This window comes from Rhinatrema bivittatum, chromosome 3, assembly GCF_901001135.1.
Source record: "Rhinatrema bivittatum chromosome 3, aRhiBiv1.1, whole genome shotgun sequence".
NCBI classification, from domain to species: Eukaryota; Metazoa; Chordata; class Amphibia; order Gymnophiona; family Rhinatrematidae; genus Rhinatrema; species Rhinatrema bivittatum.
The window spans coordinates 237,159,096-237,180,836 of NC_042617.1; the positions used below are offsets into that span (position 1 = coordinate 237,159,096).

At 48.8% G+C, this 21,741-nt stretch overlaps 1 protein-coding gene across 5 annotated transcripts in view; it reads left to right on the forward strand.

Moving 5' to 3' along the window:
• Positions 1 to 21,741, forward strand: part of NPHP1 (nephrocystin 1) — a 382,880-nt gene that overhangs the window by 140,955 nt on the left and 220,184 nt on the right. For 4 of the 5 annotated variants that reach the window (XM_029594329.1, XM_029594333.1, XM_029594330.1 and 1 more), the window contains exon 9: positions 9,740 to 9,834. The exons of the other annotated variant lie outside the window; for it this stretch is intronic. In XM_029594329.1, coding sequence (XP_029450189.1) covers positions 9,740 to 9,834 — 95 coding nt within the window. The remainder of the gene's footprint in view (positions 1 to 9,739; positions 9,835 to 21,741) is intronic. 5 annotated transcript variants of the gene reach the window in all.

Below are 21,741 nucleotides of genomic sequence, written 5' to 3' on the forward strand. Positions count from 1 at the left end.
TGAGGTCGATTCGATATCCCTCAGAGTTGAGCCTTAGTCCGCCAGCCGATTCCCGGCATGGACGTAGCCCCCAGGGTGGCTGAAAGGCAGCGGGTGCAGATTCGAACACTGTGGTGAAGGTATTTCCCTCTCCCCCCGCAGCTGGAGACCGCCCAGCACGCGACCGGTAAGCGCCGAGACCAGGTAAGAAGACTTTACTTCTAAGTCTCCGGTCTCCAAGACTCGAACAGCCGTACCGACCTTCCTTCGATGACGTTTAAATCGGGTTGAGCAGCCTCCCTCTGGTTAGGCCCCGATCTGGTGCGAGAGTCTACACACGTGGAGACCCTCTGGGGGGTCGTCATCTTGTCGCCGGGTTTGTCGGCGCCATTTTTCCCCCTCGCCGTCTGTACACACGGAGCAGGCCAGAAGCCCGAGGCGCCTAACTTGAGCGCCTCTGTAGGGATACACATCTCAGTTGTGTGCACCGCGGTGCACACAACTAGACCACACACACAACTGCTCGCATAATTGTGCCATGCGCACAAAGCCCGCTGCCTGCACGCACAACTTGTGCGCACGTACTGCACATAACTTCTGCGCTCTCGACGCGCACAATTAAGAGCATCCGCGTGCATAACTCTCACATGGATGAATTTTTAATCCCTATACGTGCACAAACAATGGCTCCTCCATCCAAGAAGGCCAAGGGACCCTTCCTTTCCCCAGCCTGCCACTTGAGAGCTGCGCAGCCTGAATTAGAATCCCTCCTGTGCCAGGAGTGCGAACAGAACCAGGGAGAACCAAATCAAGACCTCCCACAGCCAGGAGAGGGATCGGGAACCACTGATGATGGCACCCTGGACCTAACTATGTCCATCTCGACGCCCCCACAGGAAAGTTCCTCCGGGGCTTCCACTACAATCCCTCCTGGTATCAACATGGACCCAGGAATCTTCTCCAGGGTGGAATTTTTCAAAGGGCTGCAAACCTTTGTCCAGGCGCAACCAGCCCCAGCTGTCCACTTGTCTCAAATTCTGCCGGAAGCACAAGCCCTTCCCAGCACCTCCCAAGGCTCTCGAAACATGCCTCTCCTAACCACGAGCATCCCGGAAGGGGATCCAGACACTTCAGATTTATTTATTTATTTATTTAAACATTTTCTATACAGACATTCAAGTAAATATCACATTGGTTTACATAGAACTGGGGAAACCATTAACTAAAGGAATGCGCAGTTACATAAAACGTAAGGGAACTGAACTAGGAGAGAAGGCTAGAATAGCAGAGTCAAGTACCCGGAAAGCAATGGTAACACAAATTTACAATTGTATAAGAATTATAACTGACTCCCTAGAACAGGGGTCGGGAACCCATGCCTCGCGAGCCAGATATGGCTCTTTTGAGGGCTGCATCTGGCTCGCAGACAAGTGTCGCCACACTTTCCAGTCCCCCGCTGACCCAGCTGCTCCCCGGTCCTCCTCCGCCCGGGCTTAAAATGCTGTCAGCCCGGGCGGAACGCGGCAGGACAGCTGAAGTCAGCGGCACCGGCGTGCTCTCTTCTTCCCGCCCCCCCCACCCGCGGTCCGGAAGAGGAAGTGGTGAGCATCGGGTGCGTGCGCGGGAAGCAGAGACCACGCTAGTGTGGTCTCTTCTTCCCGCCCCCCCCCCCACGGCCCGGAAGAGGAAGTGGAGAGCATCGGGTGCGTGCGCAGGAAGCAGAGACCACGCTAGTGTGGCCTCTTCTTCCCGCCCCCCCCCCCCCCGCGGCCCAGAAGAGGAAGTGGAGAGCATCGGGTGCGTGCGCGACGAAAAGAAGACTGCAGCGCGGCTCGGAGGAAAATGAAGAGCTTCAACCGCGGCCGATGGGACTTCGCCTCCGCGAGGGCTGAAAATGAAGGAGGTTAGTGTTGGGAGGAGGCTGCTGCTGCCGCGAGTTCCCGGGGTGGGGGTGGGGGAGAGAGAGAGTGAATGAGCGAGCAAGCATGTGTGTTTGAGATCCTGTGTGTGTGAGTGAGAGATTGCATGTATGTGAATGATTGAGAGCCTGTATATGTGAAAGAGAGTATGTCTGTGATTGAGAGCCTGCCTGTGAGAGAGAGAGCATGAATGTAAGTTTACCATTGGGAACCTGTATGTGTAAGTTTGTGATTGAAAACCTGTTTGTGTGAAAGAGTATGTGTGTATGATTGAGATCCTTTGTGTGTGAGAGAAATCATGTGTATGTATGATTAAGAGCCTGTGTGTATAAGTAAGAGAGAGATCATGTGTGTCTGTGTGTGATTGAGAGCTGGTTTAGGTGATGGAGCATGTGAGTATGTGATTGAGAGCCTGTGTTTAAATGAGAGAGAGAGACCATGTGTGTGTCTGTGTGTGATTGAGAGCTGATTTAGGTGAGGGAGCATGTGATTATGTGATTGAGAGCCTGTGTGTAAATGAGAGAAAGAGAGGACATGTTTGTAAGCATGTGAATGAGAGTCTGTGTGTGAGAGAAAAAGACAGCATGTATTTATGTGATTGAAAGCCTGTGTGTGTGTGTGTGTAAGCGTGAAAAGATAGACAGCATGTGTGTAAATGTGTAATTAAGAGCCTATATAAGTGAGAGAGAAAAAACATGTGTATATGTGAGTACTGAGAGCATGTGTGTATAGGTGTGTCATTGAGAGCCAGTGTGAGAGAGAGTGCTGGTATGTGACTGAGAGAGGAGAAAGTTCCAAGCAAACCACCCCGCCTCCTGCTAATTCAGAACAATCTCAGGACACCTGGATATCAAAAGTTCCCAGGTATGCAGAGCAAAATAATTTTTGTATCCTTATTATTTTTCATTACTGGGTCTTTGTGTCTGCTATTTTGAAATATTTTGTTGGTATCTGGAAATGTTTTATATGAGTTTTTAATTATTGGATATTCCACTCATCAGCTGTTTCGAAATATGTTCTTTTTGTTAGTACAGTTTTACTGCTGATGATTTTATATTTCTTGATTTGTTTTATAAGGATGGGTAATGTTTCTTTTTTCCTTTGTTACACTGCATACAGAGACTCTGGCTTGTTGCAGTTTCCAATTCAGTTTTTTCTGCATCCTTCTTGTTATGCGTTTTGGTCTCTTTATTCTATGTTAGGTGAGGGACAGCACGTGATTCAAGTGAGGTTTTCTGCTGGCGTGTAGTTTCTGTGTAGGACTCTATAGCAGCCTGACTTGGTCCGTTTTCCTAATAGGAGATGTATTGGTGTCTTAAGGCCTGGTGTAATATTTTCAGAGACTTATTGTACTTTAAAAGTGTGATCTTACATAAAATGCACACATTTACTTGTATTTAGTTTTAAACATATTGTATGGCTCTCGTGGAATTACATTTTAAAATATGTGGCATTTATGGCTCTCTCAGCCAGAAAGGTTCCTGACCCCTGCCCTAGAAGAAGAGGAAATCCCTCCAGGGATGGAGCCATACCGGACCATACTCTGATTCTTCCACAAGGATGAATTACAAGCCCTCGTGTCCCAAACTATGAAGACACTGGGTCTCCCAGGCACGGAACCTACATCGGAACCGAAAAAGAATCCCATGTTGGTGTACCTCTGTAAAGCCTCATGCTATTTTCCTATGTTGGAGCCCATCAAAGAACTGATTGACCTGTAATGGAATGCTCCAGAGGCCAGTTTTAAAGGGGGACGGGCACTAGAAGCCCTATACCCACTGGAGCCCATGGCCAAGGAACTTCTACGTTTCCCTAAAGTGGATGCTATGATTTGTGCTGTTTCAAAACTCACCACGATCCCTGTGGAGGGAGGAGTGCCACTGAAGGACACCCAAGACAGAAGGCTGGAAGCCATCCTTAAGCAGTCCTTTGATGTTTCAGCAATGACGCTACAAATTGCCTCCTGCTGCGCCTTGGTGGCACGTTCCTGTTTGATCCTCTCCAGAGATGCTACCACGCCCGGGGAAGCGATGGAACCTGCGGTCTCCTTTCTCACTGATGCTACCACAGACCTCGTGCACACATCATCCAGGCATGTCGCCACCGCAGTGGCGGCTAGAAGACAATTATGGCTCCGAAATTGGTCGGCTGACGCGACTTCCATAGCGAACCTCACAAAAATGCCTTTTAAAGGATCTCTCTTATTCGGGAGCGAACTGGAGAAGTTAGCCAACAAATGGGGTGAATCTCCAGTACCACGATTACCTGAAGACAGGAGCAAAAGAACACATCGACGCTTCTCCCCCAGAAGAACCAAGGGTAGAGGATCACAGCGTTTTAAACCTTACAAGAATACACAGTCCCAAGCATATCATTCTTCAGGAAGGTCTCAGTCCTTTCGGAACAGGCACATTAAGAGAGGAGTAAATGCAGGGGCAGACTCCGGCCATACCCCACAATGAGAAGACGCAGACCCAGCCACAGGAAGAAGACATAGGGGGCAGAATTACCTTCTTCTACCAAAGATGGGTCGAGGTAACATCAGACAAGTGGGTCCTAACTATCATTCGAGAAGGGTACTCCCTGGAATTCCAAAGCATCCCCCAGACAAATTTATGAGATCACCGCGCCACTCCCACTGGGACTGGAAGTGGAAACCACACTAGCAGGACTACTCAGCCTGAAGGCAATAGTTCTGGTGCCCACGTCTCAACAAAATACTGGCCACTATTCCATCTATTTTATCGTTCCCAAGAAAGAAGGAACATTCTGGCCCATCCTGGACCTCAAGGCCATCAACCGTTACCTGAAGGTACCACACTTCCGCATGGAAACCCTACGCTCCATTATAATGGCAGTACAACCGGGAAAATTCTTAACCTCCCTGGACCTATCCAAAGCCTACCTTCACATTTTGGTCCATCAGGACCACCAGCACTTCCTGCGCTTTGTGATACAGGGCAATCATTACCAATTTTGAGCGCTACCCTTCAGACTAGCTACCGCTCCCAGAATCTTCACCAAAATTATGGTGGTAGTAGTGACAGCACTGAGGAAAGGAGGAGTCCTAGTACATCCTTACTTGGATGATTGGCTGATCAGAGCAAAGTCTCCGGAGGAGAGTCGCTACGCGACCACCAGAGTCAAGAACCTACTACAAGAGCTCGGGTGGGTCGTGAACACAGCCAAGAGCTGCCTACAGCCCTCCCAGTCACTAGAATACCTGGGAGTCTGGTTCGATACCAAGCCAGGACAAGGTCTACCTTCCCTCTCCAAGGAGAAGGAAACTGATGGGTCAATTGCAAAACCTGTTGAACTCAGCTCGCCCCAAGGTATGGGACTACCTTCAAGTCCTCTGCCTCATTACATCAACTCTGGAAGATGTTCCATGGGCAAGGGCTCATATGCGACCACTACAATCCTCTCTACTGTCACGATGGAATCCAGTGTCTCAGAACTACTCAATTCGCCTCCAGCTACTGACAGAGTTTCGGCATCAGCTTCAATGGTGGCTACAGGAAGAACACCTAAGCAGAGATGTAAAGCTATCCACACTGAAGTGGATCTTGCTCACCACGGACACGAGTCTGCGAGGGTGGGGAGCCCACTGTCAGGAACTAACAGCCCAGGGAGAATGGAACAAAGAAGAGGCGGAATGGAACGTAAACCGCCTGGAAGCTCGAGCGGTCAGATTAGCCTGCCTCGGATTCAGCCACAGATTATGAGGCGAGTCTGTCAGAGTCATGTCGGAAAACACAACAACCGTGGCCTATATCAACCACCAGGAAGGAACCAAGAGCCAGCAGGTGTCTCTGGAAATAGGCCCTCTCATGGAATGGGCGGAAACAAGCCTGCAAGGGATTTCGGCCTCCCACATCGTGGGAAAAGACAACATCTCAGCCGATTATCTCAGCAGAGAGAGCCTAGACCCAGGGGAATGTTCGCTGGCGGACACAGCCTTCCAGCTAATAGTGAATCGATGGGGTCCCCCAGCCATGGACCTCCTAGCAACTCGTCGCAATGCCCAAGTCCCCAGATTTTTCAGCCGCAGATTAGAACCACAATCTCAAGGAATCAATGCTCTCATCCAAAACTGGCCAGAGGAAGACCTCCTGTATGCCTTCCCACCCTGGCAGCTAATGGGCACGGTCATTCACAAGATAGAGCACCACAGAGGACTAGTCCTACTAGTCGCCCCGGATTGGCCAAGAAGTCCATGATAAGCGGACATGCAAAGACTATTGGCGGGGAATCCTCTGCGTCTAACGCCATACAGAGATCTTCTTTAGCAGGGACCGATCTCCCACGAAGACCTGGTTCAATTCTCTCTTACGGTATGGCCCTTGAGAGGACTAACCTAAAGAAGTGCGTCTACTCAAAAGCCATGATTGACACCCTGCTCCGAGCATGCAAGTTCTCCACATCTCTGTCTTACATACGGATCTGGTGAGTATTTGAAGCCTGGTGTGAAGACTGCGCTCTCCTTCCGAGGAGAGCCAAGATTCCCACGATCCTAGAATTTCTACAGGATGGCATGCAGAAGGGGTTGTCCCTCAACACCCTCAAGGTTCAAGTCACAGCACTGGCCTGTTTCAGGTCCGAAGTGGACGACATCAGACTATCAGCTCATCCTGATGTGTCTCACTTCCTGAAAGGAGTCAAACAACTCCAGCCACCACTAACGTGGCCGGTGCCTCTATGGAACCTCAACCTAGTACTAGACCTCCTAGCAGGGGAGTCCTTCAGACCAACAAGTGGTCTGTCTCTACGCCTCTTGAACTTAAAGACAGCATTCTTGATCGCAATATGCTCAGCTTGGCACATCTCCGAACTTCAAGCATTATCCTGTCGAGAACCGTTCCTCAGGTTCACCCCAGGCACCATACAGCTGCGTACGGTACCATCCTTCCTTCCGAAAGTAGTTTCCCAGTTCCATATGAACCAGACCATATCCTTACCATCACCAGATGAACACAGGAATTCGGAAGACTCACGTCTCCTTTGCCACTTGAATGTTGGCAGAATCCTAGTCCGATACCTGAAGAGATCGGAATCCTTGCGCAAAACTGATCACCTGTTTGTTCTTCACAGCAGGAAGAAACAAGGGGAAGCGGCATTGCGGGCGACCAAAGCCCGATGGATCAAAGAAGTAATTAATGCAGCCTACATAGAGGCAGGAAAACCACTACCCTACAGGTCAAGGCGCATTCTACAAGGGCCCAGGCAGTCTCCTGGGCTGAAACCAGGGTGCTTTCGCCAGCCGAGATCTGACGGGCGGCGATATGGTCCTCCCTACAAACCTTCTCCAGGTTCTACCGCCTGGATGTCCAGGCCAGGGAGGATACAGCCTTCGCAAGGCCAGCACTAAGTGGGCCACGGGCAGCCTCCCACTCGATAGGTGAGTAGCTTTTGTACATCCCATTGGTCCTGAGTCCATCTGGCTACACACTAGGAAATGGAGAAATTACTTACCTGATAATTTCATTTTCCTTAGTGTAGACAGATGGACTCAGCATCCTACCCACAGCTGCTCCAGAAATAGAGAACCTCGGATATCAAATCTCGAGACTGTACGGGTAAACCACGGCCTACCTCTGTGTTAAGACACCCGCAGTTACCTAGGTGTCGGCATTTATTTTTTCAGTGCACTGGCGGTCTCCAGTGCCAAAATGTTCTTATATATATAATCAGTTGAACCAGTTCAAGGTTAATCAAGTATAGTCAAGTGTAATCAAGTATTAAGCACCATATGTCCACACTGGCTTTTCGAAGAGAATACTGAAGAGCTAAGCATGCTGCACGGGTATATGTAGGCTGACGTTAGCTTTGAAATCGGACTCCGTCTGCCATCTGCTATCAGGAGAGCACAATACCCATTATTTATTTTATTTATGAACTTTTAATATACCGACATTCGTAGAACACATCACGCCGGTTTACAATTAGTCCTGAGTCCATCTGTCTACACTAAGGAAAACGAAATTATCAGGTAAGTAATTTCTCCAATATTGTCTAACCTTAATATTAACAGTAATGCTAACTTGAGATAAAATATGGCTAAACTTAAAATCAGCAATACTGACCTAACGACTTAAATACATAAACATCTCAACAAAATTCTAGGATGTAGCACCTTAGAGGGTGGGATTGAGGAGAAGTTTGCACTTTCATACATTCTCAAAAAGTACCTATGCACCCAAGTTAGCAGGTGTAAATATGTGTAGGTAGTTTTGGTAGGATGATGTTCAAAGGGAAAATATGCATGTACTTCCCTTTGAAAATTTGTGTAAAATCTGCATTTGTGTAAAATCTACATTTATACGGGTTGTTATAAAATTACCCCATAACTTTAAAAGTTAGATACCTAAACCTTTTGAAAATTAATCTTGCTAAAACTTGTGTGCCAGTAGGTATGTAATTTTGAGTTCCCGGTACTGCTAAAACACAGAAAAAAAGCTTAGTAAGTACTGCTGTACAGCCATAGGATGACTTTTGGGTTGGTTAAGTTCCTAGAGGATAAATCCATAAACTGCTATGACGGTAATTAATAAGCAATAGTAGCTTGTGATCTATCTAATGTTTGGGTACTTGCCAGGTACTAGTGACTTGGATTGGCCACTGTTGGAAACAGGATACTGGGCTTGATGGACCCTTGGTCTGACCCAGTATGGCATATCTTATGTTATGTAGAAGTGCTGTCTGAAAACAATGCAGTCAATTTTCAAAGAGTTTAGGTTCATAAATTTGGGGGTTTAGCCTTGTTAAGGACGGTTTAGCCTGGTTAAATATATTTGAGAGGCTGTGACTCGGACACACATATTTGTTATTACACAGAAAACTTTATGTGCTTACAGTATGCTGGACATATGGTAGCCTATACATAAAAGAGCTGAATAGCAAAAGTTTGAAATTTATGAGCAATAATACCAAGTAAGTGGATGCTTTGATAAGCAGAGATCATCACTTGTTATAAAGACATGTTTGCCCTGACAGTCCTGATTTTTGGTTCAATGTGATTATGAGCCTAGAGTCCTCATAAGGATCAGCAGAACTGCAACCTTAAATTCATAATATTAGAAATGGCTGAATGGGAATTTTTTCAAGTTTAATTGATAGAATTTCCTCAGGAATTAAAGTAAAGTGGAACAAAAAAGGGTGATGGAGAAGGTACAGAGAAGGGCAACCAAAATGATAAAGGGGATGGAACAGCTCCCCTATGAGGAAAGGCTGAAGAGGTTAGGGCTGTTCAGCTTGGAGAAGAGACGGCTGAGGGGGGATATGATAGAGGTCTTTAAGATCATGAGAGGTCTTGAACGAGTAGATGTGACTCGGTTATTTACACTTTCGAATAATAGAAGGACTAGGGGGCATTCCATGAAGTTAGCAAGTAACACATTTAAGACTAATCGGAGAAAATTCTTTTTCACTCAACATAAGAACAATAAAGCTCTGGAATTTGTTGCCAGAGGAGGTGGTTAGTGCAGTTAGTGTAGCTGGGTTCAAAAAAGGTTTGGATAAGTTCTTGGAGGAGAAGTCCATTAATGGCTATTAATCAATTATACTTAGGGAATAGCCACTGCTATTAATTGCATCAGTGGCATGGGTTCTTCTTAGTGTTTGGGTAATTGCCAGGTTCTTGTGGCCTGGTTTTGGCCTCTGTTGGAAACAGGATGCTGGGCTTGATGGACTCTTGGTCTGACCCAGCATGGCAATTTCTTATGTTCTTATGTTCTTATTTTATTTTTTCTAAATAAGTATTTAAATTATACTGCTCCTTTTAAATTCTAAGTAAACATATGTGACAAGATAAAAAACTGAAAAGAAAATTTGTATTTTTCCAGGAAAGCAATATCATGCAAGTTACTTTTTGCAGCCTGAACTTACTCCATCTCAGCTAACTTTCAAAGATTTGGTATGGGACCCTGAAAAAGGCAGGGTAAGTATTGAAATCAAGATCCTTGGATATCATTTTGAAATTTCCATAATTAGCGAAAGAATTCAGATTATTCAAATCATGTCTGCAGTTTCCTCAGTCCATTTTTTCATTTGAGAAATTCCCACTACAGGGCTTTTGATAATATTTGAAATACCTTATGTTTTATTAATATGGGATTTATTATGAAAAAAAAAAGGACGTGAAAAAAGATTTTATAAAAGCAGATGGTGGATGTGTATCTCCCTATGGGGATTGCTTCATGTTTTTTTGAAGGAGAAATTTGAAATTCTTATTTAAGGAAAAGAAAGCCTCGCTCTCCTGCGATTATACCAAAAGGTCCCTCCCTCAGTTGAGAATTCCTGAGGCAATTTCTGTGGTCCTTCAGAGGTGTGGCTTGGTCTGGTAGCCGGGTTTAGCTGAAAGGCAGTGGGTGCAGGAGGCCAAGCGCTGTAATGACGGCAGACTGCCTCTCCCCCTGCAGCCGGAGACCATCTCTGTACTCAGCCAGTAAGCACTGAGCTCAGGTAAGGTTTAAAAAAAAGAAAAGAAAAAGTTTTACCTTTTAAGCAGAGACAGTTAGAGGGGTTTTAGGACTTTCTCCGGTCACCGTGCTTGGTGTGCCATACTGATATTTGTTCCCGCCCAGTTGGGGGTTGAGGAACTGGGCAGCCTGGCGGGTTGAGCGGTCCCAGTGGACTAGGCCCTGCATTTAGGCTTTTCCCTTGCACGCTGTTCGCGTGCTCCTGAGCATGCTCTGCTGCCCTCTGTAGGCCGTCGGTGTTCGCAGTGTGTCGGCTCTGTGCATGCGTTGTGCACTTGTTTTGGGGCGCGCTTTTTATGCGCATAACTTTTAGTCTTTTTCATGCTTAGGGACTTGGCGCATATTGTGCGTGCGCCTTGTAGCACTTGCATCGGCAGCACTTCAGTTTTGTGCGCATACATTTTTTGACCATGAGCCGTTGTGATGCATATTTACCTCTGCGATGGCACCAGTAAACAAGAAACCTAAGGGGTAGATTTTAAAAGGAGCACGCGCGCTACCCATCGCATACATGTACACCTGATTTTATAACTTGCATGCAAGTTATAAAATCCGGGGTTGGCGCACGCAAGGGGGTGCACAATTGTGCACCTTGTGCGTGCCGAGCCGCGCTGCCTTCCCCCATTCCCTCCCAGGCCTTTCCAAAATCGGAGCGACCTGGAAGGGAACTTCCCTTCCCCCTAACCTAACCTTCCCACCCCTTCCCCTAACCTTTCCTCCCCTTAGCCCTACTCTAACTCCCCCAAAATTTTTTATTTTACCTTTTGCGCCTGCCTCTGGGTATGCGCAAGTTGTGCACGCCAGCAGCCTGCCAGCACATGATCCTCTGACACAGCGGCAATGGCCGCTCTGTCAGAGGCCTCTGGCCCTGCCCCGCCCTGCCCTTGCACCGCCCCCTGGACTGCCCCTTTTGTAAAGCCCCGGACTTACATGCGTTCCGGGGCTTTACGCACATCGCCGGGCCTTTTTAAAATAGGCCCTGTGTGCTTAGACCCGGTTAAGCATGTAACCTTTTTAAAATCCGACCCTAAGCATCTTCCTATTTGTGTTGCCTGTCATATTAGGGCTTCTCAGCTGGACCTGGTTTTTAACCTGTGTCAGCACTGCTCAGACACTCAGGGAGAGTTGTCTTCCTCGGATTTTGTTAAGCCTGGCTCCTCCCAATCTGATGATGGGTTGGTTACAGCTTTGACCGGAGGGATGCCAGACCTTGGTTCTCCCTTGACTGGCTCCTCTGCAGGCGAGGGAAGTTCTGTGGGACCAGATCCAGTTTCTTCTGGGCGTGGTTTGGATCCGGCTGCCTTTTCCTGGGTGGAATCTTTTCAAGGCTTACAAGCTTTTCTTGAGGCGTAGTCCTCTGCTTCACCCAATCCTGTCAGGTTAGACCCTCAGCCAGTGGCTCCTCCCTCTTCCAGTCCTAAGCTTCAGCACCGGAGTTCGCCTCAGCTCCCTGTGGGTGTTCCCGACAGGAATCCGGATGGCACTGATGATAAGATAGATCCTGATTCCCTGGAAGATGGGGAAATTCTTCCAGCACTGGAACCATATTGAACCATGTTGAGGTTCTTTCGTAGAGATAAACTGCCAGCACTGATTTCCCAGACTTTAAAACAGCTGGGTGCTCCTTGTTCGGATGTTATGTTGGAGCCGAAAAATTCCATTTTCCCTGTACGTACCAGGATCAGTCCAGACTGCTGGGGTTATGGTCCCCTCCAGCAGATGGAGTCAGAGAAAAGCTGAAAAGCACCTCCCACATAACCCGGGGTGCCACCTGCGATCCCTCAGTATTTTCTCTGACTCGAGCAGATTGAGAGGCATAACCTGTGGTCCTGATCTCAATTTCTGGGGCCTTACCCAAGATATTTAGACCTTTTGGCTGGATCATTTAAAAAAAAAAAAAAAGGGTATTGGTTTCTGTTTCCTTCTGATCCTTTTCATAAGTTTTTGCAGCAGCCAGCCAAGGGCAGGCAAGGCAGGGCATTGCCCTACAGCCAATTCCTGGAGTGGTTATAACAGTAGCCTGGTGAGAAGAGGGGAAAGATTTACCGGTGGGCCGGGCACTCTCCCTCTCCCTCAGAGATGTTTTAATTCCTCTGCCCCCCCCCCCCCCCCCCAGTGTCGTCCCCCGAGGGCTGAGTAGTTAGTTTACAAAAAAAAAAAAAGTAAAAGAGATTTAAATCTGATTTCGATTTTAGTACTTCATTTATTAACTAGGATTCTTACCTCAGCCGCGCCTGCCTACAGTCTCCCGGGTCTCCGGAGGGGGTGGAGCTTCCATCCGGCTGCCAGCGATGCCGAGAGGGACGGCTTGTAATTCTTGTGGAGAGCCGGGGTTCCGGCTCTCCCACAAAGGCTTCTGCTCCCGGTGTCTCCCCGGGGGCGAGGGGCCTTCACAACGATCGGTTCCGGCACGGGGGGGGCGGCCATTTCACGGCCGATAAATTTGCGCGGTGCGCACGTGGCTGAGGGGCAGAGGCCTGGCTCGCTCCCGATTAGCGTGGGAGCGGCGGCCATCTTGTCTGCCTCGGACGGGGACGCTGATTTCTCTGAGGAGGGAGAGGATCTCCCTCCTCCGCTGTCCCTGCCAGCTCTAAGCCCGCACAGGCTGCGCGGTTTGTCTTCGGACACGGCTCCTCCTCTGTCCAAAGCGGCAACACCCGTTTTCTTCAAAATTTATTTTATTATTGCATAAGGCTTATATGGAGGCAGAGACTGAGTAGGATTCCCAGTCTCCTATCCCAGCTAAGATCCTGAGGAATTCCATGGGTCAGGGAAGGGCGGATTCCCGCATCCCTTCCTCTAACCCGGGGGATAGGCTGCCTGACCCGGTGACCCTGGGGGATCCAGGGTCTCAGGATACATTCACCCATGATATGGGCGATAAGGGGGACAATGCCACCCAGGTGGAGGGGGATGACCCCCATGTCCTCCGTCTGTTTCGACGGGAAGAGCTGGATCCCTTGATCTTGCACGTACTTCAGGAGCTGGAACTTCCTCTTTCACAGGAAACATCAGATTTATCTACGGGAGATTCAGCTTTAGCGGGGCTCCGCGCCCCACCGCAAACTTTTCCTTTTCATCCGAAGCTGTTCCAGATTGTATCCCGTGAGTGGGAGACCCCGGAGGCCTCTTTGAGGGTTACCAGAGCCATGGAAAAACTATATCCACTTCCTAATGATTCGCTTGACCTCCTTAAAGTTCCAAAGGTGGATTCTGCGGTCACGACCATAGCCAAGCATACTACTATTCCGGTGACGGGAGGCACAGTGCTCTCAAGGACCTTCAGGACAGGAAGTTGGAAGTGTTGCTCAAGCGAATATTTGAAGTATCCGCCTTAGGGATACTGGCCGCAGTATGCAGTAGCCTTATGCAGCAAGCTTTGCTACTTTGGGTTCAGCAAATGTTGACGGCCCAAGACCTTCCCCCGGGGGAGGCTGAACAGGCAGGCCATATGGAATCAGCAGTTGCCTATACTGCAGATGCCCTATATGATCTCCTACGTACTTCGGCACACACTGTCTTCAGTGGTGTCCGCACGGCATCTACTGTGGCTCCGTAACTGGTCCGCGGATGCCTCGTCTAAATCTCAACTGGGGTCCTTCCCTTTCCGGGGTAAGCTATTGTTTGGTGATGAGCTGGAACAACTCATCAAAGCCTTGGGAGACAACAAGGTGTATAAGCTACCAGAGGACAAACCCAGATCGGCCCGCTCACCGGGTAGCTACAGGGGCCGTTTTAGGGGACAGCGTCGCTTCCGGTCTGGTAGGGGTGTGTCGGGCTATACCTCTAGGCAAACAGCTTCAAGAGCACAGTCGTGGTCGTGTTCTTTTCGGGCAGATGGCTTCAGCGAGCCGGGGCCCATGCCTTCGCACACGACAGCAAACCAGCACAATGAAGGGACGCCGGCCCATTCCTCCATACTGAAGATCGGGGGCCGACTATCCCAGTTTCATGAGGAATGGGTCAAAATTACCTCAGACCAGTGGGTACTAGATATTATAAGTCGCGGTTACGCTTTTAATTTTGCTCGTCCCCTCTGGGATCTCTTTCTAGTGTCTCCTTGTGGACCGCCCCAGAAGCAGCAGGTGGTCCTTCAGACCTTAGCTCGGTTGAAGGCTGTAGGAGCCATTGTGCCAGTTCCCCGATCAGAATGCTGGACCAGTCACTGCTCCATTTATTTCGTGGTACCCAAGAAGGACAGAACGTTTCGACCGATTTTGGACCTCAAACAGGTCAACAAGGCACTGTGTACCTCATTTTCGTATGGAAACGTTGAGATTGGTCATTGTGGCGGTCCACAAAGGCAGTTTTTGACCTCTTTGGCCCTGACGGCAGCTTACCTTCACATAGGGATCCAAGAACACCATCAGTGGTTTCTGAGATTCATGATCATGGATTAATACTATCAGTTTTGTGCCCTACCCTTCGGGCTGGCGACTGCACCTCGCGTGTTCACCAAGGTGATGGTGGTGGCGAGCTTACGACAGGAAGGGATTCTAGTACATCCCTATCTGGACGACTGGCTCATTCGAGTGAAGTCGGAGGACCTCTGCAGGGTGGCGGTTCGTTCGGTTGTGCGTCACCTGCGGTCCCTGGGCTGGGTTGTCAATTATGCAAAGAGCCAGTTGATCCCAACCCAGGTGTTAGAATTTTTAGGGGCTCGATTCGATACCATTGTAGGCAAAGTCTTGCTACCCCTTGAGCGCATGGACAGGTTGATGTCTCAGGCGCGGCGTCTGCTGTCGCTCCCCTCCCCAGTGGTGTGGGACTATTTACAGGTTCTTGGTTTTATGGCATCTACCCTGGAGCTAGTTCCTTGGGCTTTCGCGCATCTGAGACCCTTGCAGAGGGCGCTGCTGTCTCGTTGGGATCCCAAGTCCAAAGAGTAACAGATCCTCTTGCCTCTACTCGAACTTGCCAGATCCAGTCTGGACTGGTGGCTCACTCAGGCTCACTTACTGCAAGGGGTAGACCTCGAGAGCCCTCAATGGGTAGTTGTGACAACTGATGCCAGTCTCTCCGGTTGGGGGGCATTGTGTCAGTCGAGGTCAGCTCAGGGTCTTTGGATTCCATTACAAGCAAAGTGGTCCATCAACAGATTGGAGACCAGGGCGGTCCGGCTAGCTCTGCAACACTTCTTACCAATGTTACGCTGCAAAGCGGTGCGGATTCTCTCCGACAATGCAACCACGGTGGCTTACATAAACAGACAAGGAGGCACCAAAAGTCGCCCCGTTGCCGACGAGGCGGACAAGTTAATGAGCTGGGCGGAGTGTCACCTGGCCCGGATTGTGGCGTCTCACATAGCCGGGGTCGACAACGTTCAGGCGGGCTTCCTCAGCCGACAGCGATTGGATCCCGGAGAATGGGAACTGTCGGAGGAAGCGCTGCAAATGATCTCGAGACGATGGGGAAGCCCCCGCCTGGACTTGATGGCGACTCGTCTGAACACAAAGGCAGCTCGCTTCTTCAGTCGCAGAAGGGACCACGGGTCCGAAGGAGTGGATGCTCTGGTTCTTCCATGGCCAGCACACATTCTCCTCTATGTGTTTCCTCCATGGCCACTAATAGGAAAGGTATTGCGTCGCATAGAGTCTCACCAGGGGCCGGTGATTCTAGTGGCCTCCGAGTGGCCGCGAAGACCGTGGTTCGCCGATCTGATCAATCTAGTGGTGGACGGTCTGATACACTTCAATCACCTACCCAACCTCTTAAGGCAGGGTCCAGTATTTTTCGATCAGGCCGACCGATTCTGTCTAGCGGCCTGGCTTATGAGAGGAGGCAGTTAAGAAAGAAGGGTTACTCGGAGGCAGTTATTTCTACTCTTCTTCGTGCCAGGAAGACTTCTACTTCTATTACCTACGTTCGGGTATGGAAAGTCTTTGATTCTTGGTGTCGCGGGTTGAGCTTGTCCCCGCAACGGGCCACTATTGTTCACATCCTGTCATTCTTACAAGACGGCTTACGGAAGGGTTTGTCTTACAGTTCGCTCAGAGTTCAGGTTTCGGCCTTGGGCGGCCTTCATGGTAAGGTTGATGGTGTTTCCATTGCTGCACACCCGATGTGATATGGTTTTTGAAGGGGGCCAAGCACTTGAAACCACCAGTACGCACGGTTTGTCCATCCTGGAGTTTGAATCTGGTTCTCCATTGCCTTTGTGGGTCACCTTTTGAGCCCTTGAAGCGAGCGACAATTAAGGACTTGACGCTGAAAGTGGTGTTTCTCATGGCTATCTTTTCGGCTAGGCGGGTTTCGGAGCTCCAAGCCTTGCCCTGTCGAGGGTCTTTTTTGCATATTTCTGATTTGGGTATTTCTCTTCGCACAGTACCCTCCTTTCTGCCTAAGGTAGTCTCTGCTTTTCATGTCAACCAGTCAGTTGAGATACCGGCATTCTCTGATGAGGATAAGAATCTGAGGAGATTGGATGTCCGTAGGGTTCTCTTGCGGTACTTGGAGATTACTAATCCGTTTCGATTGTCTGATCATCTCTTCGTCTTGTGGAGTGGTCCTAAGAAAGGGACTAAGGCTTCTAAAGCTACTATCGCCTGCTGGCTGAAGGACGCTATTGCTTCCGCTTACATATGTCACGGAAGTCCAGTACCGGATGGTCTTAAGGCGCATTCTCTTAGGTCACAAGAAGCATTATGGGCAGAAAGCCAATGTGTCTCACCCCAAGAGATTTGTCGGGCGGCCACTTGGAAATCCTTGCACACATTTGCTAAACATTACCGATTGGATGTACGGGATCTGAAGGTGGATTCTTTTGGCAGCACTGTGCTTCGCGCGGGACTCTCCAGGTCCCATCCCTTTTAGGACAGCTTGGGTACATCCCAGCAGTCTGGACTGATCCTGGTACGTACTGGGAAAGGAAAATTAGTTCTTACCTGTTAATTTTTGTTCCTGTAGTACCAAGGATCAGTCCAGACGCCCGCCCGTACACAGGAGAGTCCAGTCAGCTATTTATATTCTCTTGACAGGTTATGATGCAAGTCAGTTTATTTTTGCAACACCAATATATTTCTATTTGTTCTTCTTTACACGTTCATGCACGTTCTACCTTTTTAACAGGTTTAGTTTTAACCTGATCTAGTCATTGGTTGATAAAGCGTGTTTACGCATGATACACTATGAAAATTGTAGCAACAGCCATTCATTCTGCTTTGATATCGATAATACTGAGGGATCGCAGGTGGCACCCCGGGTTATGTGGGAGGTGCTTTTCAGCTTTTCTCTGTCTCCATCTGCTGGAGGGGAGGCATAACCCCAGCAGTCTGGACTGATCCTTGGTACTACAGGAACGAAAATTAACAGGTAAGAACTAACATACAAGCATTCCCGGACTCAAACTGACCTATCTCTTCCACGCCAATCCTTATCACCACCTACACCATGATTAACCACCTCCACTATTGTTTACATGTTTAAATTAATTATTAACCTGTCCTTTCTCTTCTTTCTCCGCCAAGTTCTAATCACCCTGTTATATGTAACTGCCTTTTCCGCACCATTGTTTTAGTTTATGTTTACAATGCACCCCTGTTTTATGTGAACCAGCATGATGGGACTGCGCTCTCGAATGCCGGTATATAAAAACCTGAAATAAATAAATAAATAAATAATTTTCCTTTGGTTTCCTTGCGTAAAGCCTCTTGTTTTTTCCCTGTGATGGATGCCATTCAGAAATTGATTGATCTTGAATGAATGTTCCAGAGGCAAATTTTAAAGGGGGTCGGACGTTGGAAGGCCTGTACCCTCTGGATCCGGCTGTGAGAGAGCGTTTGTTTTTTCCCAAAATGGATGCCCTGGTCTGTGCTGTCTATAAGTGGAAGACTATCCCCGTGGAGGGAGGAGCAGCCTTGAAGGATGTACATGATAGGAGGATTGAGGCTATCCTCAAGCAAGCCTTTGAGGCAGTGGCAATGACTTTACAGATCGCTTCCTGTTGCCCCCTAATGGACACGATCTTGTCTGTTTCTCTCTTAGGAGGTTGATGACTCTGGAGGGAATTCCAGAGGGATTATGGAATGCGCTGCTGCCTTTTTAGCAGATGCAGGCTGCAATTTGGTCCGTACCTCAGCCAGAGGAGTGGCTTCAGTGATAGCGCTCAGGCGTCAACTGTGGTTGCGAAATTGGTCAGCTGATGCAGCCTCCAAAGCTAATCTTACAATGATGCCCTTTAAAGGCTCGCTCTTGTTTGGGAACGAGTTGGAGAAACTAGCCAGTAAGTGGGGTGAATCTCTGGTTCCTCAGTTGCTGGAGGATAAGAAGCAACTGCAGTACCCCTTTGGTATAAGGGGTGATGTCCGGGGTTCCACGAGGTGTCAACCTTTCAGAGAAGTTGGCCTTCTGGTAGGTCTCAGTCCTTTCATCCCACTCCAGCCCAAAAGAGGAGTGGGCTTGAGTGGCAGATCTTCTCGAGCTTCCCAATGAAGGTTGGGAAGATCTGCCACCCGACGCCACAAGGGAGTCCCCTTCAGGAACAAGAGATAGGGGGATGCCTCTTTCTCTTTTCTCAGAGGTGGGTCGAGATCAAATTGGACCAGCGGGTCCTGGAGGTGATTCAAGAAGGATATGCACTGGAATTTTGCAGTGTTTCTTAGGATGTGTTCATGGTGTCTTCTTGCCACTCCCCGCAGAAGAAGCAGGCAGTGGAGTCTACTCTTCAAAAGCTCCTCAGGCTGTGAGCTCTGGTTCCAGTGCCCATGTCTCAAGAAAGTATGGGGCGATATTTCATTTATTTTGTTATGCCCAAGAAGGAGGGTTCCTTTTGTCTCATCCTAGATCTCAAAAGGATCAACTTTCATTTGAAGGGGACTCATTTTTTCATGGAGACCTTACGCTCTGTGATAATGGCAGTGCAGTCAGGGGAATTTTTGGCCTCCCTGGATCTGTCCAAGGCCTACCTTCATATTCCCATCCGTTTGGAACACCAACATTTACTAAGTTTTGAGGTGTTGGGTCACCATTATTAGTTTTGGGCACTGCCCTTTGGTCTATCCACCACCCCCAGGATGTTTTCCAAGGTTATAGTGGTAGTAGCAGTGGCCTTGAGGAGAGAAAGGATCCTGGTGCACCCATACTTCGATGACTGGCTGATTCATGCCAGGTCTCGGGAAGAGTGCTGCCTGGTAACTCACAAGGTGATCTCCTTGCTGCAGGAGCTTGGTTGGGTGGTTTACCTGACCAAGAGCAGTCTTCAACCATCCCAGTCATTGGAGTATCTGGGGGTTTGGTTTGACATGAGACAGGACAATGTTTTCCTGCTGGAAGTTCAGATTCAGAAATTGATGTCTCAGGTGCGTCAATTGGTAAACACTATATGCTTGATGGTGTGATCCTATCTACAGGTGCTCGACTTGATGGCGGCAACCCTGGAAGCGGTGCCGAAGGCGCATAAGCGTCCTCTTCAGCATTTGCTACTGTCTCGTTGGAACCCGCAGTCTCAGGACTATTAGATTCAGCTCCACTTGTTGCTGGAAATCAGCTCTCGCCTGCAATGGTGGTTGCAGGAGGCTCATCTGAGAAAGGGAGTTTCCTTGTTCTCCCTGACCTGGTTGGTGCTCACGACAGATGCGAGTCTCCATCGTTGGGGGGCTCACTGTCAGAGGCTGATGGCCCAAGGGAGTTGGAATGCCGAAGAGTCCCACTGGAACATCAATCGCCTGGAAGGCTGGTTGGTCAGGTTGGCATACTTGCAGTTTGGCCACAGGCTGCAAGGTTCAGGCGGTCCGCATGATGTCGGACAACGCAATGATGGTGGCCTACATCAATCACCATGGAGGAACCAAGAGCCAGCAAGAGTCGCAGGAAATAGACTTATGGAATGGGCGGAAGGACATCTACAGATGATCTCAGCCTCTCACATTGCAGAAAAAGACAATGTAAGAGCGGACTATCTCAGCAGGGAGAGTCTGGATCCAGGAGAATGAGTGTTGTCAGCCAAGGCGTATCAACCTATTGTGGATTGCTGGGGCCTTCCATTCCTAGACCTACTTGTGAATTCTCACAATGCGAAAATTCCTCAATTCTATAGTCGCAGGAGAGATCCATGGTCCCTGGGCATAGATGCTCTCGTACAGATCTGGCCAGAAGATAGATTGCTTTATGCCTTTCCTCCGTGGCTGTTGCTGGGCAGGATAATTCATAAAATCGAAGGCCACAGGAGTCTAGTGCTCCTGGTGGCACCGGACTGGCCCAGGCATCCATGATATGCAGATCTGTGGAGACTCCTGGTGAAGACTCCTATTCGTCTTCCTCTGCACATGGATCTGTTGCAGCAGGGTCCAGTTCTTCATGAGGATCCGACCCGGTTGTGTCTTACGGTTTGGCTCTTGAGAGGGCTCGCCTGTTGAAGCATGGATATTCCTCTGTAGTAATTGCCACCTTACTCCGTGCTCAAAGGTTCTCCACTTCCTTAGCCTATATTTGGGTTTGGAGATTTTTTGAGGCCTGGTGTGAGGAGCATGGTGTTCTTCCTCTTTCAGTTAAGATTTCACTTATTTGAATTTTTTGCAGGATGGGTTGAATAAAGATTTGGCCCTTAATTCTTTGAAGGTGCAGGTTGTGGCTCTTGCCTGTTTCAGGGGCCCGGTGAATGGTGATTCCTTGTCGTCCCATCCTGATGTGGTCCGTTTTTTGAGGCGAGGCATTTTAGGCCTCCCTTGCAGTTACCGGTTTCCTTGTGGAGTCTTAATTTGGTGCTGAATTTTTTGGCGGGCCCTACATTCCGACCGCTATTTAGTTTGAATTTTTTGCAAGATGGGTTGAATAAAGATTTGGCCCTTAATTCTTTCATGGTGCAGGTTGTGACTCTTGCCTGTTTCAGGGCCCAGTGAATGGTGATTCCTTGTTGTCCCATCCTGATGTGATTCATTTTTTGAGGGGAGGCATTTTAGGCCTACCTTGCAGTTACTGGTTCCCTTGTGGAGTCTTAATTTGATGCTGGATTTTTTGGCGGGCCCTATATTCCGACCACTGTGCAGTATTTCCTTGCAGTTTTTAACCTTGAAGACAATGTTCCTGGTGGCTTTTTGTTCTGCATGTCAAATCTCTGAGCTGCAGGCCTTGTCTTGCTGAGAGGCGTTCCTTCGATTTACTTCAGGGGCATTACAGCTGTGTAGTGTTTCTTTTTTTTTTTTGCCCAGACTTTCATTTGAATCAGGATCGCCTGTTTGTCCTTCATGGCAGAAGTAAGCAGGGCGCTTCAGCTTTGCGAGCTACAATAGCTCACTGGATTAAGGAGGTGGTCACGGCCATGTATGTGGTTGCCAAGAAGCCGTTGCCTACTCAGGTTCAGGCTCATTCCACTAAGGTTCAGGCAGTTTCATTGGCGGAGGTTCGATTGTTGCTCCTGTCGATATCTGCCA